Here is an 18,910-nt window from a genome sequence, read left to right on the forward strand (position 1 = left end):
AGAGAGAGAGAGAGAGAGAGAGAGAGAGAGAGAGAGAGAGAGAGAGAGAGAAGAGATAAGAGAGAGAGAGAGAGAGAGAGAGAGAGAAGAGAGAGAGGAGAGAGAAGAGAGATATAGAGAGAGAGATAAGAGAGAGAGAGAGAGAGATAGAGATAGAGAGAGAGACGAAGGAGAGAGAGAGAGAGTCACCAAAATACTTCATATGACATAACACAGCATTTTAATAACAGCCCGCGGCAGTCATTTGCCGTGCACCGGTGGTTCGTATGCGGAAATGAATATTTTTTGTGATCCCAAGATCGGCGATACCAGAAGGTGACGGTCCGAAGGTGACGGACGGTGAAGGTCCGTAGGTGACGTAACCCATTTGGGCGTTGACATTCTGGTATTTTAGTATTTTGGCATTTAGGATACTTACGTATTTTTAGCACCTCCTCTGATTACACTGTATTAAGAGTAACAACCCCAAAAGAAGACGTTTGTTTTCTATTAATTGAGCGAGAGGTGCGACCCAAAGGCGGGTGTGTTGATAACCACGTAAGGAGAAGCTAGCGATTTTGTCGGGCTGCAAGGCTTTAACTCGTGTTAGAAAACTTGCGTTGTGGTTTGCAACTGCACCTGAGAATAAAGATGCTCTGTCCCCTCCCCTTTGTTACGCTTTGGTTGCACTTCACCCCTCCCCCTTCCCCCCCCCTCCCCCCCCCCCCCCCCCCCCCCCCCCCCCCGACCACACGCGGCAGTGGACCTTCACGGCTTAGAAAGAAGGAACTTGGCATATGTTTACATGGAATCGTTTTGAACATCCTGTGGAGGTTTGATGTGTAGCTAAAATCAAACATCAAAAGGGTTAGCGACGAGGTGAAACCAGCCCGAACACGACATTTCACGCATGCTTCATTGGATCTCTTGCACGATCACGCCGCGTTCGGCCTCCACCGCCCGTCAGCAGTCACGAACTCACCGCAAAATGATCAAGTGCACGACACAGCTGCTACTGATGCTGCCGTTCACTCTCCCTAATCCCTTGTCGCTCATCCACAAATCCCCCACATATTCTCAAGCTCGTCCGTGGATATGAACTTCTTCCCACCCTGGAATACTTCCTTTGTCAGCACATCCCCCATGCAGTAATCGAGAGGGCTGGCGGTCCGTTGATGTTGGCGGACACCCGTCCTCTGGATGCGGTTCTGAGCGTTCACCATCGAGAATATCATGTGTAGACGGCTGCAGCGACATCGAACAATTATTGGGGCCTTATAATTATAAACCCCTCACCGAGTGCCAAGGCCACTTCGAGACAGAATGTCTTTACTAGAGACGTCATGCGGGATGCGGCGACGGCACGGCAGGGACGCGAACACAAGACTGGCAGGCTCATCCCCTAACCAATATACCACCGCCGCCCTCTGCAGCGACATAGTGACCCACTCTGCGGAAAGATTAATCCACCCTGTGCGTGCATCTACTTACAACGGAGGGTGTCAGAGCATCTAGCAGATGGCTGCATTGTTCAAGAGTTCACCTCATAGTTTTCTGTGTTCTGGAAAATGTAAGTTTTTTGGTATCGTCATCACCTGTTTCCCAAAACACCTCAAAATGCAATCTTAGTTGAAAAATCGTACTTTTCATGATTATGCCATAACCTGTTGCCAATGGATACCAAGACAGGGATATAGGTCTGCAGATCGGGCCCCGTAATCGTGATGTCATGTAGTTGCTACCAGTGGCGCAGGCGCGGGTGGAGGGCAAAGGGAACGAGCCCCCCCCCCCTCCCCCATAAGCTCCGAGGGCTAGAAGTAGCGAGCTAGAATCGCTTTTGAACTAAGGTGGGAGTGAAAAACTCCACCGCAAAAAGATCACGCGAGTGAAAAATTCAGTTCACAAAAGTTGGAGCTTATGGGTCAGTGAGAGATGCTCCATCAAACAAGGACATGCATTCCAAATTAACATAGATATAATATCATAAACATGACAAAACTTTTTCTTTTTAACACCCTATGTTATTAAAGTGAAACAGAATGCATTGAAGGATAGTCATCTCATAACAGTGTGATGACCATCAAAAACTATTTAACACCATTGCTTTGATGCTGTACTTTGCACTTAAATGAAACGCTCCACCTTTACATGGAATTTTGAACTGAAATAGCCGTATTGAGGATCTTTTCATGCAGTTAACTGCCATGCCCTTTTAAAGACCGAGCCCCCTGGTTCCTGAGTTATATGCCCTTGAAAATGTGAAAATATTTATTGGGAGACTACTTCGGTCACCTTGGCGCTGATGTAAAAAAACGACATATTTTTTATGTTATATTTAGGGTTGCCGTTATATTACAGACTGTTTTCTGCCTATGGTCAAAACGGCATGGCCGCTGATACATTCGCAAGAGCGATGATGCGGCGCGGAAGCACAAAGCATGCATGGCTGTGGAAGCATAAGACGAGTTTGCATATTTGTCACCTATGTTTTCTGAATTCCCAAAGCAGGCTGAGCACGTGATACCACTTATTGGTTGCGTGCTTTACTGAAAGCAATTTGAATATTGTATCATGTATTTTTGGTCAGCCATATTTCAGATGCGGCTTAATACAATAATGCATCTTTTCACGATGAAATTCTTTATGAAAGCAGCAGGGATTGCAGTGCAAAAACCATATCATTGTTACTTATGCCATGCCACAGCACAGCACTGAGGTAGTGCCACGATGACACTGTTGACATTACACAATGTACCACGTTGGTTGACTACTCTATGCCAAGCCTATGAGATAACAGTTTGTAATTTATGAATGACTGGTAACATCTGATTTAACAACGCCAAAGGAATATCACCAGCGAGAATGTCGTTGCACCACAATGGTTATATCAGGATTAACTGGTAATTGTATAAATAATCCTAAGCAAGAAAAACATTCCTGGTAGCTCAACCTTATCATATTTATCATAGAAAGAACGATGTTTTGGCAATCAATTCATAGCAATGTGACAGATTTATGAATTTTTGCATGCAGCCGCATTTCAAGCCACAAATAATAAAGGAAGTAACTACTTTGCACATCACATGAAATCAATGCCAGGACTACCGCACTTCAGGCAAAGGTAAGTCGACAATACGGTATTGACATCCTCAACAGTCCTTGGCAGGTTTCGGCGAGAGATTTATGACGCTATCTGACATTCTTCACAGCATATCGTGCTCTGATGTTAATGATCTGCTCTAAAAGCTGGCGATCGCTACTTTGCGTACGTCAAACAGCCCACCAAAGGTTTTGTTACAACCAGTACCAAGACAAAAAATCCACAAACAAGCCATTCGCTAATCCCCCGCCCAACACAGCGCCCGCGACGAGAATGACCGCTTGGCGTCAGCTTTCGTGCGTTTTGAGGTATTCTTTAGGTCTGGCTGCCAGATGCTGCCAGGTTTGCTGTCGTCGCAAAACCATTCTATGTTGCCATCGAACAATAACGTGATCAGGCGCATTTTTACAAACTTTTAAATTTTGCTACCTAGGGTCGTTTTTGAGTCTTGAAAGCTTGCCAATAGTTACAAGTAGGCTTTCCCATCATATCTGATGCTTATCTCAATATCTTCAAATGTGGGGCATTCCCTCAAGCTTCCACGAAATTTTTAGCATAAGAGAAAGGGAAGGAATTCAATAGCAAAACAACAACAAAAAGGTAAACAAGCATAAGGCATTCAAACAAAAAAGCCTTGGACTACAGCATATCAACACATCACCAAGTCAAACACAACAGACGTAACTCTGGCTTCTGTTAAGATGGGGCCAGGAACTACAAATATTATGTTACTTTCTTACAAAATGCTAATACTTATTTCCGTGAAAGCAGCCTAACTAGCCTAACCTAAAGAAGCATTGCCTCATCTCATCCCGTCTAACATATGCATATCACAGCAGCATTTATAAGCCACTGATTCTTACACAATTTCTACTGCCACTTGTCATGCAATTAACCAACCTAACCTTACTTGGAGTAGCCTATATGTTGCTTATCATCTCAATTCACCTCGCAAATTTCTTGTTAGCAGCAGTTGTGATAAAAATGTGATAAAGCTGATTTTTGACTGGTTTCAATTAGTGTTGCAGTTTAATTTATTTGTGTCAGCTTGTTGACACCAGGCAAAGTTAACAACATACAAAACAGAAAGCCTCAAATCACTCCGAACAGCTTTTTCTAATTGTCATGGTAAGCCTCTGTCAAGGGCAGTGGTGGATATGCTCCATCAAACAATCTCTCTTCTCTATACTTAACATAACTCACAGATGGTCACAAAACCAGTTTTGCTGCTTGCCTTTTCAGCCGCAGCAAGGACATCCATTTAGGTTTGTTTATTCACATTAAATGGCAAAGCTTGAGATGTTGGCTTCACATTTTAAATGGGATGGTCTGACTATTTGCTAAAAGCTGATATCTGCCTCATATTGTCAATGCTATGTAGCTTAGAGTATGCTTGTGTTAAAAAAATATAGCACATATCTACAGTGCAGCCATTTGCCAGTCAGCAAACTAAGGCCAACTAAGGACAACATCTCGTTAAAGCAGAAATGAGGGCTCACTTCAACAAATTTGAGACAAATAATCAAGAGTACGGAATAAAATAGCTTTATTACGTATCTCGAAACAATGGATTTAACAATAAAATAGCTAAATCCGGTTACAAATCATATGTTGGAAGCAGGTAAGGTTAGCAGTTAGCTGCTCCCTTGCTTGCTTTAAAAGCCAGCAACTTTCTCGTTACTAGGAAAACTAAACTTATCTAAAAACGGAGTTTTGGTAACGTTTTGTCATCGGTCTGTTATTGGTAAAATTCTTGTATCAGCTGATTTGACTTAAAATCTGTAAAATGAGTGTTCAAATGGTGATGTCTAACTTTTAAACTTCATTTCGAAGGTATTTCTTGAATTTTTCACCCCCTGCATTTCGGGAGTGGTGTTATTGCCTCGGGCAAAAGAAATACATGGAGTAAAACTTTATACAAGATTTTGCTGGGCCGTGTCCGATCTGTCGTCAGCACGCTTGTCAGCTGGAGTACGTGACGTCATGTGTTCTGAAGGTGCGGTCGATGTGTGAGTTGACCGGAAAGTTTTAAACATCACCTTCCTTTCTTCCTTTACCTTTTACTTCAGACCACACACTAACTCAGGCCTACCGCCGGCACACTACGTGCAAAGTGGTGTTTGTCAGTGTGGCCTCTGCTCCGGTATTAGCATCATCTATCCCATCCATATGTTTAGTGCTTCTTCCAATTTCCAATTCATTTCAATTTCTCCGCTCTCATTTTAAGTGTTTACTTATACCGCTATCAATTTACTGGACAACGTGACCATGCACTATTCCAATCACTCTCACGCACCTTTTCACGGCTACTCTTGGTATTTCAATTCCCTACTACCGTCTATCTTACGTTGCATCTCCCCCAAAATTAGAAACAAGTGCCCCCCTCCCAGCCAACGTCCTCGCCAGTGCAGGGGCTACCAAATCACACTTCCGCTTCAGTCGGAATTATTTTTTAATCTGGTAGTGCTTTCTCTTCATGCCAACGGGCTGACCAAAAAAGAAATCCTGGCGTCATCGTCAGCCGGCGCGTGACGTAACAGGCCACGTGACTTTGTGGCCACGTGACGTGATGTAGGGCGAATACTGGGCCATGACTGGTGCTGAGAAACGTGATTACGACAGATCGAACGCGACCCATCGTTTCTACCAGGCCTTGCTTTGGTGGTGTGGTGCTTGCGTGGTGCGACCAAAAAGGGGGATACGTGAAAACCTTGCATCTGTCACACAGCTGTAAATTGTGACGCATTTTGTAAACAAACCAAACTTGATGCATGCAAGTGGCTGGAGCCGCTGGGACTCTTGGGCTTGAAGGTACCTGGTCCCCTTGCTCTGCGCATACATAGACATGATTTCAGATGTAGGTCAGGGAAATATGGGTTGGTATGTGCGGTTAGACAATATTAGGGAGGAGTGAAAAATTAGGCTAAAATGTGGGGAAAAGGAGCGAAAAAATCCTGCTCATAGGGTGCTGCTTTACACCCAAAGTCGGCAATTCTAGGACATTGATGCACCGATTTAGTCCTGGAATGCGGTTATATGTAGACTTTTCTTGGATCTCTGGGATACTTTGGTAATGCATATTTTCCTGTGTTTTTTCTGACAAAAACCAGCCCATTTTATGCACACAGCAGAAAACATTGCTGTGTTAAACTACGTAATTTGCAGACAAAGTCTGAGCTGCTGCAAGGCTGGTTTGGTATGCTGTCATAGACTTGACAGCCATGTTTTGGGATGACAATCCGACCCATGCTTTCGATTCGATTCGAACATTGGGTGGTGTTTACGACTTGTACATGCGCTGTGTGCTCTTATCCATCAGATATTCCCGTTAACCACTGTGCATTTGCATGTGACCTGTGTTCCCCGTGATCTGCGATTTGTTTGATAGATGACATGCAAAATCAAGGAGTGCATTTTTTTCAAAATACGCTCGAGATGGATTGGGCGGCGAAAAACGTCAAAACTTGTTTTGTTGTTAGGGGGGGGGGGAAGGGGGGGCTGAAGCTGGAGCCCACTCACTTAACAGGAAACCACATCCAAGGAGGAATCTATCACTAATACAGGATTGTTTCAGAATGACTGTTGCTCTTGCGTTGAATTTTCTCCTCTCAGAATGTATAGTTAAGGAACTGTGCCTAACGGCAGGTGGTACAGTTATTAAACTATGGTATTATGAATAGCTACTTTTCTGGAAGCTACAGAATATTATGGCTTATATGTTTGCGTAATGGCGTGTATTGCATCGCTGGAAAACCTTTCCATGAAATGCAACTTCCCTGTTTTATCACTTTTGTGCAAATGACTCTTGTTCCATCACGACCTGGTACAAAAAATTGTTCGCTAATGAACCATAACTTAATGCTTAAGAGAGTACATGTGGGAGCATTTTAGCTGTACAATATCCGCCAACAGCCGTAATGCGGCCAGCAATATCCGCTAGAAGCACTGCACACTTCTCGAGCTCGCGCGTTACCGGTGTGCGGACTCAAAAGCGGCAGCTTTATCGTTTACTTCACGGCGCCACAAGCGCAAACCCGCACGTCTGGTCGGGGTCGTGCAATGCCAAGGCTCTAATGTCTAGGACCGCGGCTCATTCTGGGCCGGGAAAGCAGAGACGTGGTTCAAGTGGTTCACCAATGAGTGCGCCAAAGGATGGATGCCTCCGGTGACGTTTTTGTATAAGCGCCGGCTGAGTGTTTGTCTCGCATGCACCGCACTGGTCTGCATGGAAGACACGTGTTAGAGGATCATGGCTGCCTAGCGTGAGCGCGCTCGTTTAAAGGCCCGCTCTCCTGTGGAAGTGCACCGGCGCGTGCAATAACGAATGCGTTGTAATGGCTATTGGCTCTTGGGTCGGTCTTTAAATGCTATCTGATTGTCATGGGGAAGCGTTTGCAACTACGGATGCCGTCTGACCATTGCAAAATGATGATGCTGACATGCAATAGTGCATGGCGCTTGTCAGTCTGATGGCTCTATGCAGCGTGCGGTGATGCATGACTGATAAGAGTAGACAGGTGCGCCCATCCGCACGCACTGCTACGCTAGCCTTACATCCTGCATGTTACTGCAGGCACCAATGAAGTCATTCTCTGTTCCTAGGTCGCTTGAAGACAGCTCGGGGGGTTCAGCGTAGGAGATGGCGCTGAAAGGCACGGTGTTGGTTGGTGCTGGGGCCACCTTTCCGGGGATCCCAATCGGAGTCCGTGTCCCGAGAGACGAGTCAGTCAGCCGTAATGGCCTGCCTCGTGGGAATAGGCCAAATTAGCGAGCATTTACATTCAAAACTCCGGCTAAATTAATTCTGCACGGCTCTGACCGATACACGGTCGGGGCAGGCGGCGGCCGGAATTAATGTTTAACATGCACATCCAGCCATCACGGAGGTGATTACAGGCCAAATTGGCCGGCGCTCTCCGCAGCACTAGTCAGTGCTAGCCGGCCAGCTTCGGTTGTGAGGCACCCGGCTTTCGTGCTGCGATGAAAATTCCGTCCGGTTAGCAATCATAAGCCATCGGCAGTTTGCTCACATCAGACGAAATGGCCTGTGGTAGCCGAACGCTTCGCATGTGTATTCACAACTCCCAACTTGCTTCGTTCTCAGCTTTCAACACATCGGTCGTCCCCGGTTTGATGGTTTACCAAATGCTGCCGCTCGCCGGCCGACGATGGACACTGGCTGGGGAGTGGGCGGTCGGCATGGCACGAGCTACTGGCTCCATCAGCGCGTCGTCGCCACAGCCGCCTCTCGGTAGAGACCCGGCGGTCGGCACGGCACGAGGTGCCGGCTCCATCAGAGCATCGCGCTACAGCCGGCTCTCGGTGGAGACACGGCGGTCGGCACGGCACGAGCTGCCGGGTCCATCAGCGCGTCGCCGTCACAGCCGGCTCTCGTCAGGGACACGGCAGCCAGGTCGACTCGGTCGCCGCCACAGCCTGCATTTATCAGGGACACGGCGGCCAAGTCGGCCCGGTCGCCGCCACAGCCTGCATTTATCAGGGGCACGGCGGCCAGGTCGGTCCGGTCACCACCACAGCCGGCATTTATCAGAGCACGGCAGCCAAGTCGGCCCGGTCGCCGCGCGCACTGACGTCCGTGCGGCGAAATTACAGCGCCCGACCGACAGGCGACTGCGCGCAGTCATTGACTTTTCCCGAATATCAAATTACAAGCCATTAATGTCGAATGCTTTCGGAAAAGTTGCAGAATTATCAGGCATTGATGAATTCATCGGAAACTGGACTTAGAGTTACCGAGTTTGACGATCACCGGGTCTGATTTGACCCTATGGTTTCCAGCAGCCAATTAAAGCCTGCGCGAACTTTTCACAATAACCATTCCAATATTGTTTTACATCATGTAAGTAGTGCTTTTGCCAAAAATAAGCCGCGCATGCGATGTGTCTGACGACGTTCTGACGATGTTCACGACAGGCAAGAGCCACGTTGGCCTGAAATCAAGCGTACTATCGACGGTGAGCACATAGTGTACCTGGAAGTGTCGTGCGAGTAAAGGCCGCCAGTCAAATGTACAAAAGGTAAAGCATAAATTGTCAATGTTTGTTCAGTGCCGCTTGCTGCAAAAGTCTAAGATGAATTAGAAGTGGCCAGTTTCATATAACATTTCAGGATGCATTGTGAGCAGCGATTCTTCTCGCCTTGAACAGCTTCTGCGCCATCACGACTGAGCATCACATGACAACACCACCGCCTTTCTCGACGCCAACAGTTATCAAACAACGCTCCACCTTCAGCGCTTTGACAAATGCCAGGCAGCGGGCTCTTCGCCGATCGGGGCCCCGGAGGGGCTCTGCGCCGATTCGGCGTCGCTAGTACCGGACAGCGGCACCTTGTCGGTCTGGGCCTGAGGCCCCATTTCTCAGGACAGGGACAATGTCGGGACCATTAATTTGCATTGGTCGGGCCCCTAAGTTCATTAGGCGGCCGTTGTGTCGGTCGGTGGCCCATAGTGTCTAACAGGGGTGCTGCGTTACCAAAAAGCCACGAGTCAGTCCGAGGCAGAATTTAAGGGGACCCGAGGAAAGGTCCGGAGGTGCCCCCGGGGCCGACGATCAAGGGCTCGAACTGGATAGCCCAGAGGGCTGGTTGTAGGCCACAGTAAGGACCACGGCCCGTAGGGCCGGGCCCACAATATCAGTCAGAGAGCCTCTAATACTGCTTTGGGGCCTGCTGGGATAATGCAGGGCCATGTTTTGGCCAGACACCACCCATACCGAACAGTCGGCTCCGTGTCAGCCTGAGATCTCAGGGCCTATTTCTCAGGTATGGACAAGGCCGGCACGCAGGTGTGCACTTGGATTATGGCCCCCGACACAAAGGGGCCCCGCTGTGCCTAACACAGGCCCAGCAGAGACCCGCAGTGCCTAGGCAGGGGTCTTCATGTGGGCAAGGTGCCCCGAGTCAGCCAGAGAAACATTTGCTGAGCAGTGGTGGGACAGGCACCCCGAATGCCAGGGGGCCTCTTGCATTGGTTGAGGCCTTTTGGCAATAAAAGTACATGTGAGAGCTTCCGCTGGGAATCCACTTTGAGACATGGAACGGTCCTGTGTTAGTCAGAGGCCCCAGCACCGATGGGGGCCTCCGCCCCATTTCAGCCAGGGGCAGTTTAGCCGAACTCTGTGCCAGCTGTTCGAATGCTGCGGTGACAAGGAATGTTTGCGCGTTAATGAAGGCCCATTCGCTGATCCAGGACCAACCACCTGATGGAGATGGTCCTCCTGCACCAAGGGGGGGGGGACATTGTATGCTCTATCCCTTTGAGGGTCATCGGATTGGTGTCCCCTGTTGTCAGAATATCAGCCGGTCGGAATAGCCCTTCAGCCCTTGGCCGGGAATGACATGTGCCCCACTAGCGGTCTACCCAGCAGGCCCCTTTCCAGGACAAGGCAAAAGGTTTCTCTTAGCATTCGATAGTGCGGGTCCTAACGAGGTCAAAAATGAAAAATTGCAATCGATGTTTGCCTGAGGATGTCCACCCTTTGTCAGGATCGACTAGTTAAACAAATTGCACAAACGGTTTGGTTCTGCATGCTCGCGATCTGAAGAGCAAGAGCACCGATGGCCGCGATCTGAAGAGCAAGAGCACCGATGGCCGCGATCTGAAGAGCAAGAGCACCGATGGCCGCGATCTGAAGAGCAAGAGCACCGATGGCCGCGATCTGAAGAGCAAGAGCACCGATGGCCGCGATCTGAAGAGCAAGAGCACGATGACCGCGATCTGAAGAGCAAGAGCACCGATGGCCGCGATCTGAAGAGCAAGAGCACCGATGGCCGGGGTTTCAGCGTCTATTAAACCCGGCGGCCTTAGCCGCTGCGGGAACACCGTTCGGCGGGCGCCGCGCGCGAAAACGACCGTCGTGAAATAATGCTTCCGAAATTTGTTAAAGCCGACCTTAAGTGTTCAAAGATTGCGCTGGGGTGTGTTTTTCAACTGCATAATCTTGAGGCTGTACTCCGAACGGATTGACAGTTAAAGCAACACGAAAAATCAATATCCTACCTTTACTCTTCCAGTCCCAACAGAAGACTCCAGCACCACTTCGCAATGTTGTAAATGCTATTCCGTTCCTGCCATCAATACGAAATATTCCGTTCCTGCCATCAATACGTGAAATAGGTCCCCGGGTTACCATCTAAATGTACGCATTGACGTCTCGAAGTCCTCAAATTTATATTTCTTTTAGAAGCGTCATCGTTTTCTGCCGCCCGTTGGCCGCTGCCTACTGGTAACAGCGGGGCCGACGCCGCGCGGCCTGGCGAGGCCGCAACGCTGGGCGTCCAAGTCTTTGTTTCAAGGCCTGCGAGCGCGTGGTCAAAGTTATGTTGCGTATACTTTTGCAATTCCATCCCCAATTAAGGTTTAGCACTCCCAGACGAGCATGGATTAGCAATGTTGCTACAAATATATGGGTCATAGCGATCTACAAACTACGTTCACAGGGTCCTAGATATCTTTGTATAACTCAGAAAAATTATTTGAAATCCCTGTGTGCTATCAGTTAAGACGGTGCTCGTTGAACCAGGAGTGCAATTTCCTATTCCCTTGGAGGCTTCAGCCTCCTCCCTTCCCCTTCCCCAACTTGGGCTTTATCCCTTCTCCCCTCCAACTTTGAGGAGAAAGTGGGCCACTGCATGGGGAAACCCGTTTGTTGGCGCACTTTGTCCGTAGGTTGTGTCATTCTCACCGTCTCCCCAGTCATGCTGCGAAACTTTGCCCTCGCACTGAACCATTGTAGAATTAATAGCACGGGTGGTTTATTACATTCAGTTATTTAATCCTAGCTCCTTTTGGTTTTTGGGAAAGGGGAACCAGCAGGAGGCTCTTTGTCCACCCTTTGCCTCTCCCCCCCCCCTTATTTACCAAGACTCTAGTTGCGCCCCTTAAACTGAATGTTGGAAATGGAAGCCTCTGTGACAGCAGACATCCTTGGTTGTTTCATTGGAAAGTCAGCAGCTGTTAAGGCAAGAGCAGTGTAAATTTGACACACACTTTAAATATACATTGGAACATAATTCTGAACGTTAGATGCTTGTTGCAAGATTGTTAAGATAGTAGGAACAATTGGAAAATTCCTGGAGAATGTGGGCAGAATAAGTGATAGTACGTGGTACTCGCATGCGCATTAAGGTTGTTAATGCATGCAATTAACCGTTAATGACCGCTCTCAGCATTGCGAGCGTTGGTCGTCCACCCAACGCCGTAATGCAATGATTCTGACTGATCTGTTAAACCGTCGCTTTCTATTGCGTTGGCTGTCATGTTTGTTGTGCTGTGTTTGGTGCCGTGTCATTACGTGTTCTTGTAAAACGCAAGCGCTCATAAACCGCTTGTGAAATCCTGTAAAATATGCATGATTTTCACCATCGGTCATCTAAGCCGAAAATTCTTTCGGAAACTAAAAATCGGTGTCGAATTATAACTTTTTCTGGAAGGATCTTAAATTTAACGAAGCTCTCGGCTACCACTCACAGAAACATTGTGTATGCGATTCGTTTTGTATACACACAATAAACACGCGCACGTAAGGCATTGTATATACATCGAAAAATTTTGTCTGCAAGACTGCATGTGCGGTCATTGGCAATTAACAGCGAAATATGAGCCATGCTGGGTATTTTTTAGATATACCGGTTAAAGCCAAGCGATAGGATCTGGTGTCAGTAAATAAAAAAGCGATAATGTGGTTCGGGCTGGTGAATGAGCAATGGAAGTCAGGAAATAGGGCTGAATGAAAACCGCGAGCCATGGTCTGATGCTTGCAAATATACCAGGATCCAGAGTTCAAAATTCACCAGAAAAAAGCACGTGACAACCAGCAGAGCACATTACAAACTAAGCCCTTGTCTGACTAAGATCTCCTTTCAGCTAGTCCTAACCATGAATCTCCCAAACCCACAATGAAGTAAATGAGAAATCTTTCTGAAAAGTTACCATCCCGCGCGGTTGCGGGGGACCACACTCTCTTGTACGCAGCACGGAAAGCCCTGCAATTTTATAAAAAATTTAATGCTTGCTTTTCAGGACAAGACAAGCAATTTCTTGTGGGGCTCTGCAAATTTAAAATAAGGTCGCGCAGGGTCTCCGTGTTTTCAAAATCTTTAGAACTTTCATTCGGCATAAGAACAAGCTTGAACTCACCTACAGCATAACACTGAACAATCATAGCCTCCCCACGGTAGCCAGGCCATCAGAGTAGCAGCAGTCCAAGACACCCAGCCCGAGAAAGTCTTGTCCGTGTCGCTCAAGTTACCAAGCCGTCTGCGGCCTCGCAAACGGCGAGGTAACATATGTACGTTACGCTAAGTATATAATCCCAGTACATAAATATAAATTACACAAGTAATAGAGTACTCACAGTTGGTTTCCGAACTGGTAGAAATTTTTCCACATTTAATACACGAGTACATAACTTGTAACGGAAGCTACCTCAGCGTACTATTATCATAGATGCTGTCGCATCACTCCATGTAAATATCTGCCATGACATACGCTTCCTTTAAATGCACCGAATGCGCATGCGTGCAGCGACGCGTCCCGACCACAGGCGTGCCAGCTGGCTCGCCACCGACAGCCGGGTGTTCAACGCTGGCACGGCTGGCGCCAGATCCCCGCTCCCCGACACTGACACGGCTGGCGTCAGACCACCCGCTCCAGAACACTGACACGGCTGGCGCCAGATCCCCCGCTCCACGACACTGGCAGGGCTGGCGCCAGATCCTCCGCTCCATAACACTGACACGGCTGGCGCCAGATCCCCCGCTCCACGACATGTTTGCGGTCCTCATTCGCATGGTGTTTCCGTCAATGAGACACTAATTGAAATAATGCGCATCAGTTTGGCAGAAACAACTTAATTGTAGCAATTTAGCGGCGCCGAGTCGTTGCCATTACACACAAACCGCAACTAGAGCCATTTGGCCGCTCTATAGTGAGTCTATTGGTTTTCGCGCGGGCTCTGTGTAGGCATGTAACGGAAGTTTGGCGTACACACAGCGCCCATCAACGGTCCGCAACTCGGATACCCGGCAGTTCCGGCTGGTGAAATATCCCTTTAAAGAGTAGGCCTTCACAAAATGTGTATGGTGGCGTTATTATGTGCATCCATGTGACCAAATGCGGTCATTTCGTGGCGTACGAAATGAGCCTGCAATCGTGCGAACGCCCGCTCTCTGCTCTAATTTATACCTTCGTAATTTATGGTACATTTTCTTGTTTATGCAATGGTTTATGTAGCGGTCGTCCGGACCGGCCAATAGCTCCCAGACCGAACATTATTTCATTATGCCAACAGCGATACAACTCGTTTTCGGCTGTCTAAACGCAATATACATAACACAAATTATAGTACGTACGTGCTGGACGGACGCTCACCGCCAACCGCATGTATCGGTGGCAGGTGATCCGGCGGCTCCCTGTGTGCCATTGGCGGCTTCCTGTGTGCCATCGGCGGCTCCCAGGGTTGCATCGGCGGCTCTCTGTGTGCCATTGGCGGCTCCCAGTGTGCCATCGGGGGCACCCAGTGTGCCATCGGCGACTCCCAGTGTGTTATCGGCGGCTCCCAGTGTGCCATCGGCGACTCCCAGTGTGTCATCGGCGGTTCCCAGTGTGCCATTGGGGGCTCCCTGTGTGTTATCGGCGGCTCCCACTGCGCCATCGGCGGCTCCCAGGGTGTCCCTGGCAATGCGGCAGCGTCGCGTGTGCCGCACGATCTGTGGTGGTGTGGCCAGAGTGCTGGCAGAGCCAACGGACGTCCCAGCTGCCACCCGACGCAATCCAGGCGTCCCGGGCGGGCAGCAGGCGGGCCACGGTGCGTCCTGAGCGGGCAGCAGGTGGGCCCGGTGCGCCCCGAGCGGGCAGCAGGCGGGCCCGGTGTGCCCCGAGCGGGCAGCAGGCGGGCCCGGTGTGCCCCGAGCGGGAAGCAGGCGGGCCCGGTGTGCCCCGAGCGGGCAGCAGGCGGGCCACGGGGCGCCCCGAGCGAGCAGCAGGCGGGCCACGGTGCACCCCGAGCGGGCAGCAGGCGGGCCCGGTGTGCCCCTAGCGGGCAGCAGGCGGGCCACGGCGCGCCCCGAGCGAGCAGCAGGCAGGCCCGGTGCGCCCCGAGCGGGCAGCAGGCGGGCCACGGCGCGCCGGTTCTTTGCCGGTCAGCTCAAGGCGTTTGCAGGGCGCGGCAGTCAGCTCCGATGCATGGCAGAGCAATGCGACCGACCAACATGCCATGAGTCATCCCACGGCACTGGCAGCGGCACCTCCCGCAGTCAGAACTCATGATGATTCTCTACTGTGAAGAGAACCTCCGCCACTAGCTGAAGACTTACTTGTGCCCATGGAGACTGTCGTGTCGCCGTTTCACATCATAGCACCAATGAAGCTGCTTTGCACCTGCTCCCAAGAGTGTCAGAGCGCCGCCTGTGTGCTGAAGCGCTGCACCTGCTCCCAGGAGCGTCAGCACGCCGCCTGTGTGCTGAAGCGCTGCCCCTGCTCCCAGGAGCGTCAGCGCACCGCCTGTGTGCTGAAGCGCTGCCCCTGCTCCCAGGAGCGTCAGCACACCGCCTGTGTGCTGAAGCGCTGCACCTGCTCCCAGGAGCGTCAGCACACCGCCTGTGTGCTGAAGCGCTGCTCCTGCTCCCAGGAGCGTCAGCACACCGCCTGTGTGCTGAAGCGCTGCACCTGCTCCCAGGAACGTCAGCGCACCGCCTGTGTGCTGAAGCGCTGCACCTGCTCCCAGGAGCGTCAGCACACCGCCTGTGTGCTGAAGCGCTGCGCCTGCTCCCAGGAGCGTCAGCACACCGCCTGTGTGCTGAAGCGCTGCACCTGCTCCCAGGAGCGTCAGCACACCGCCTGTGTGCTGAAGCGCTGCACCTGCTCCCAGGAGCGTCAGCACACCGCTTGTGTGCTGAAGCGCTGCACCTGCTCCCAGGAGCGTCAGCACACCGCTTGTGTGCTGAAGCGCAGCTGTTTTCAGCAGCTCGCATTGGCAGCGTTGCAGCGCTGCGCAGCGTTTGCTGCGCATTTAGCAAATGCTGCACATTTAGCATGTAGCAGCGTTGATCTGTACTAGCTCCGCATCGACTGCGTGTTGTGGATAATGGCACCTAAGGGCTGCGATGCAGTGCTAAGGTGGTTTTCGCAGCCTGTTATGTCGTAGGCGACTAACATATGGCGGTAGCTGAGCTGCGTTTGTGCCGAGTGTTGCCGCTGTGTTTGGACGGGTACATGGCGGAGCGCTGTGTTTGAGCCTGCTTATGGTGGAGCACTGTGTTTAAGCCTGCTTGTAGTGGAACACTGTGTTCGAGCCTGCGCATAGTGGAGCGCTGTGTTTGAGCCTGTTTATGGTGGAGCGCTGTGTTTGAGCCTGTGTATGGTGGAACACTGTGCTTGGGCTGCTTACGGTTAAAGCTGTGCTTGAGCCTGTGTATGGTGGAGCGCTGTGTTTGGGGCTGTGTATGGTAGAGCACTGTGCTTGAGCCTGTGTATGGTGGAGCGCTGTGTTTGGGGCTGTGTATGGTAGAGCACTGTGCTTGAGCCTGTGTATGGTGGAGCGCTGTGTTTGGGCTGTGTATGGTAGAGCACTGTGTGTTGAGCTGTGTATGGTGGGCGCTGTGTTGAGACTGTGTATAGTAGAGCACTGCGCTTGAGCCTGTGAATGGTGGAGCACTATGCTTGAACCTGTGTATGGTGGAGCGCTGTGTTTGTGCCTGTGTATGGTGGAGCACTGTGCTTGAGCCTGTGTATGGTGGACACTCGGTTTGAGCCGGTGTATGGTGGAGCGCTGTGTTTGAGCCTGCGTATGGTGGAGCGCTGTGTTTGAGCCTGTGCATGATGGAGCGCTGATTGTTAGTGGACATCGTCAGCCAAGGCTGCCAGAGCTCGGTCCAGTGACGCCACGGCGGAATTCCCTGCCACATTCACGTACTTTATCATCGCAAGACGGAGTTATGAAACCGCGCGTGCTGATGTGGCTGGAGGTTCACGGGAACATGTCAGCTGTTGTGAATTTTAAGCTGAGTGTATTTCCATATAGGGTATTTTGCTGTTAAGCCCTGGCTTTCGTCAACTTTGCCAGCGTACTGGGTGCGCTGTGCAGGCGGATGAGCAGCCTTCTAGTGTCAACTCCAAACCCGACGTGGTCGAGGAAAGGAATAAAAAAACGTGGTTTAGCATGTCATGACAAGTCGACGGAGGTCAAAATGGTCCTCTGTCGTCCCTACGTAGCTTTGTTCGTCTTTGACAACAGGTGATTCAGCTTAAAGCGTGCCACATTTGCTTCTGCGAAAGAGCGTGAATTCTTCTCCTTGGCGCCTGTTCTCCCTCCTGACGCCTGCTCTTCCGTCTGACGCCTGTGCGGGCTGACACGCCGACCGCGCCCCCCCCCCCCCCCCAGCCGCCCAGCCGGGTGGCGGTGGGGGCGGGGGAGCGGGTGGAGGTCGCTGACCATGGGTGAGCGAGGCGCTTGCCGGCCTCTTGTCTCCGATTGGAGCGCCTGAGGTCATGGCGGATAAGCTCGAATACCTGGTACGGAGGCGAATTAGAGACAGAGTTTATCGATTGAACACTGACCGAAAGTGTGTACGACTACATATCACGCACGGATAAAACTGCATGGATAAAACTACAGTCTTTCTGAGCACTAAAGATAATGTACACAACAGGTTCAGTGCAAAATTCTGAGCTCCAAATATATAGAATATGGTAGGCCACTCCGGTCAAACTTGGGAGGAGGATCCTGCTACCCGCAACCCAGGCGGGCGCTCGAGCCTTGCCTGCAGACTACAGCACAGCACAGCTGGTAAGTGCCAATGCATCTTTTTTTCAATACAACAGCAGCTCTTGGCTGGCAAACTGGGAGCACCACGCCTGCTGCAAGCCGTTGTAACGTTAGCGAAACGACAGTGTGACAGTTGCCAAAAACGGTTCAGCTACCAGAAACGGTACAGCTACCAGAAACGGCACAGCTGCCAGAAACGGTACAGCTGCCAGAAACGGCACAGCTGCCAGAAACGGTACAGCTAAGTGAAGCTGCTGGCGATGGTATGCAAGACGTTAAAAATCGGTTGTTGGCACACTGGCGCAGCTGCCGGTGACAGACGCCACGGTTGTCACGATGTTAGGAGTCTTCATAACAGTGTCACACCGCTGCAGGTGGCCACAAAGATGCGATGCCAGTGCGACCACTGGAGAGGAGACATCGCAGCGCCACAGCCACTAATAGCCTTTATCGCGGTACTGCAGTTATCCAGATGATACAGCACGGCGTCACAGCCATGCAGATGCCATATAATGCAGACCACAAGAACAAGGTGCTGGCGACAGTACAACACGATGTCCTGGCACTACCATTCTGCGCAAAACAGCCTCGCAGCTGCTGGAACGGCACAACGCGGTGTTACAACTGGCGAGAGCCTGTATACACATGGCCACAGCTACTGGAGACGATACAACGTGGTGTTACAACTGGTGATAGCCTCTATCACCATGGCCACAGCTGCTGGAGACGGTACAAACGCGATGTTCAGCTGGTGAGAGCCTGGTATCACACGTGGCCACAGCTGCTGGGGACGGTACAAACGCGGTGTTACAGCTGGTGAGAGCCTGTATCACACATGGCCACAGCTGCTGGGACGGTACAACGCGATGTTACAACTGGTGAGAGCCTGCATCACACATGGCCCACGCTGCCGGAGACGGTACAAACGCGGTGTTTACAGCTGTCGCGATCCCGTATCACACATTGCCACATCTGCTGGAGACGGTACACAAACTCGGCGTTACAGCTGGTGAGAGTGTGTCTCACAACTGCCACATGCTGCGGG

General features: G+C 50.7%; 2 protein-coding genes across 2 annotated transcripts in view; one reads left to right on the forward strand and one right to left on the reverse strand.

Annotated features, from left to right (window-relative positions):
- LOC119105608 (four and a half LIM domains protein 2) overlaps nt 1–9,258 on the reverse strand; it is a 22,963-nt gene extending 13,705 nt beyond the window's left edge. Inside the window, exon 1 of the mRNA XM_037229067.1 lies at nt 9,238–9,258. Within this exon, the coding sequence (XP_037084962.1) occupies nt 9,238–9,258 (21 nt within the window). The remainder of the gene's footprint in view (nt 1–9,237) is intronic.
- A 6,204-nt stretch (nt 9,259–15,462) lies between these two features.
- LOC119105609 (tenascin-like) lies at nt 15,463–16,979 on the forward strand. Its single transcript, XM_037229068.1, has 2 exons — nt 15,463–16,021; nt 16,939–16,979. Exons 1-2 carry the CDS (start codon nt 15,463–15,465, stop codon nt 16,977–16,979), a joined length of 600 nt encoding a protein of 199 aa, XP_037084963.1.
- The last annotated feature ends 1,931 nt before the right edge of the window (nt 16,980–18,910 follow it).

The sequence above is a fragment of the Pollicipes pollicipes genome, unplaced genomic scaffold (genome assembly GCF_011947565.3).
Source record: "Pollicipes pollicipes isolate AB1234 unplaced genomic scaffold, Ppol_2.1 Scaffold_6138;HRSCAF=7277_pilon_pilon_pilon, whole genome shotgun sequence".
Classification (NCBI taxonomy): domain Eukaryota; kingdom Metazoa; phylum Arthropoda; class Thecostraca; order Pollicipedomorpha; family Pollicipedidae; genus Pollicipes; species Pollicipes pollicipes.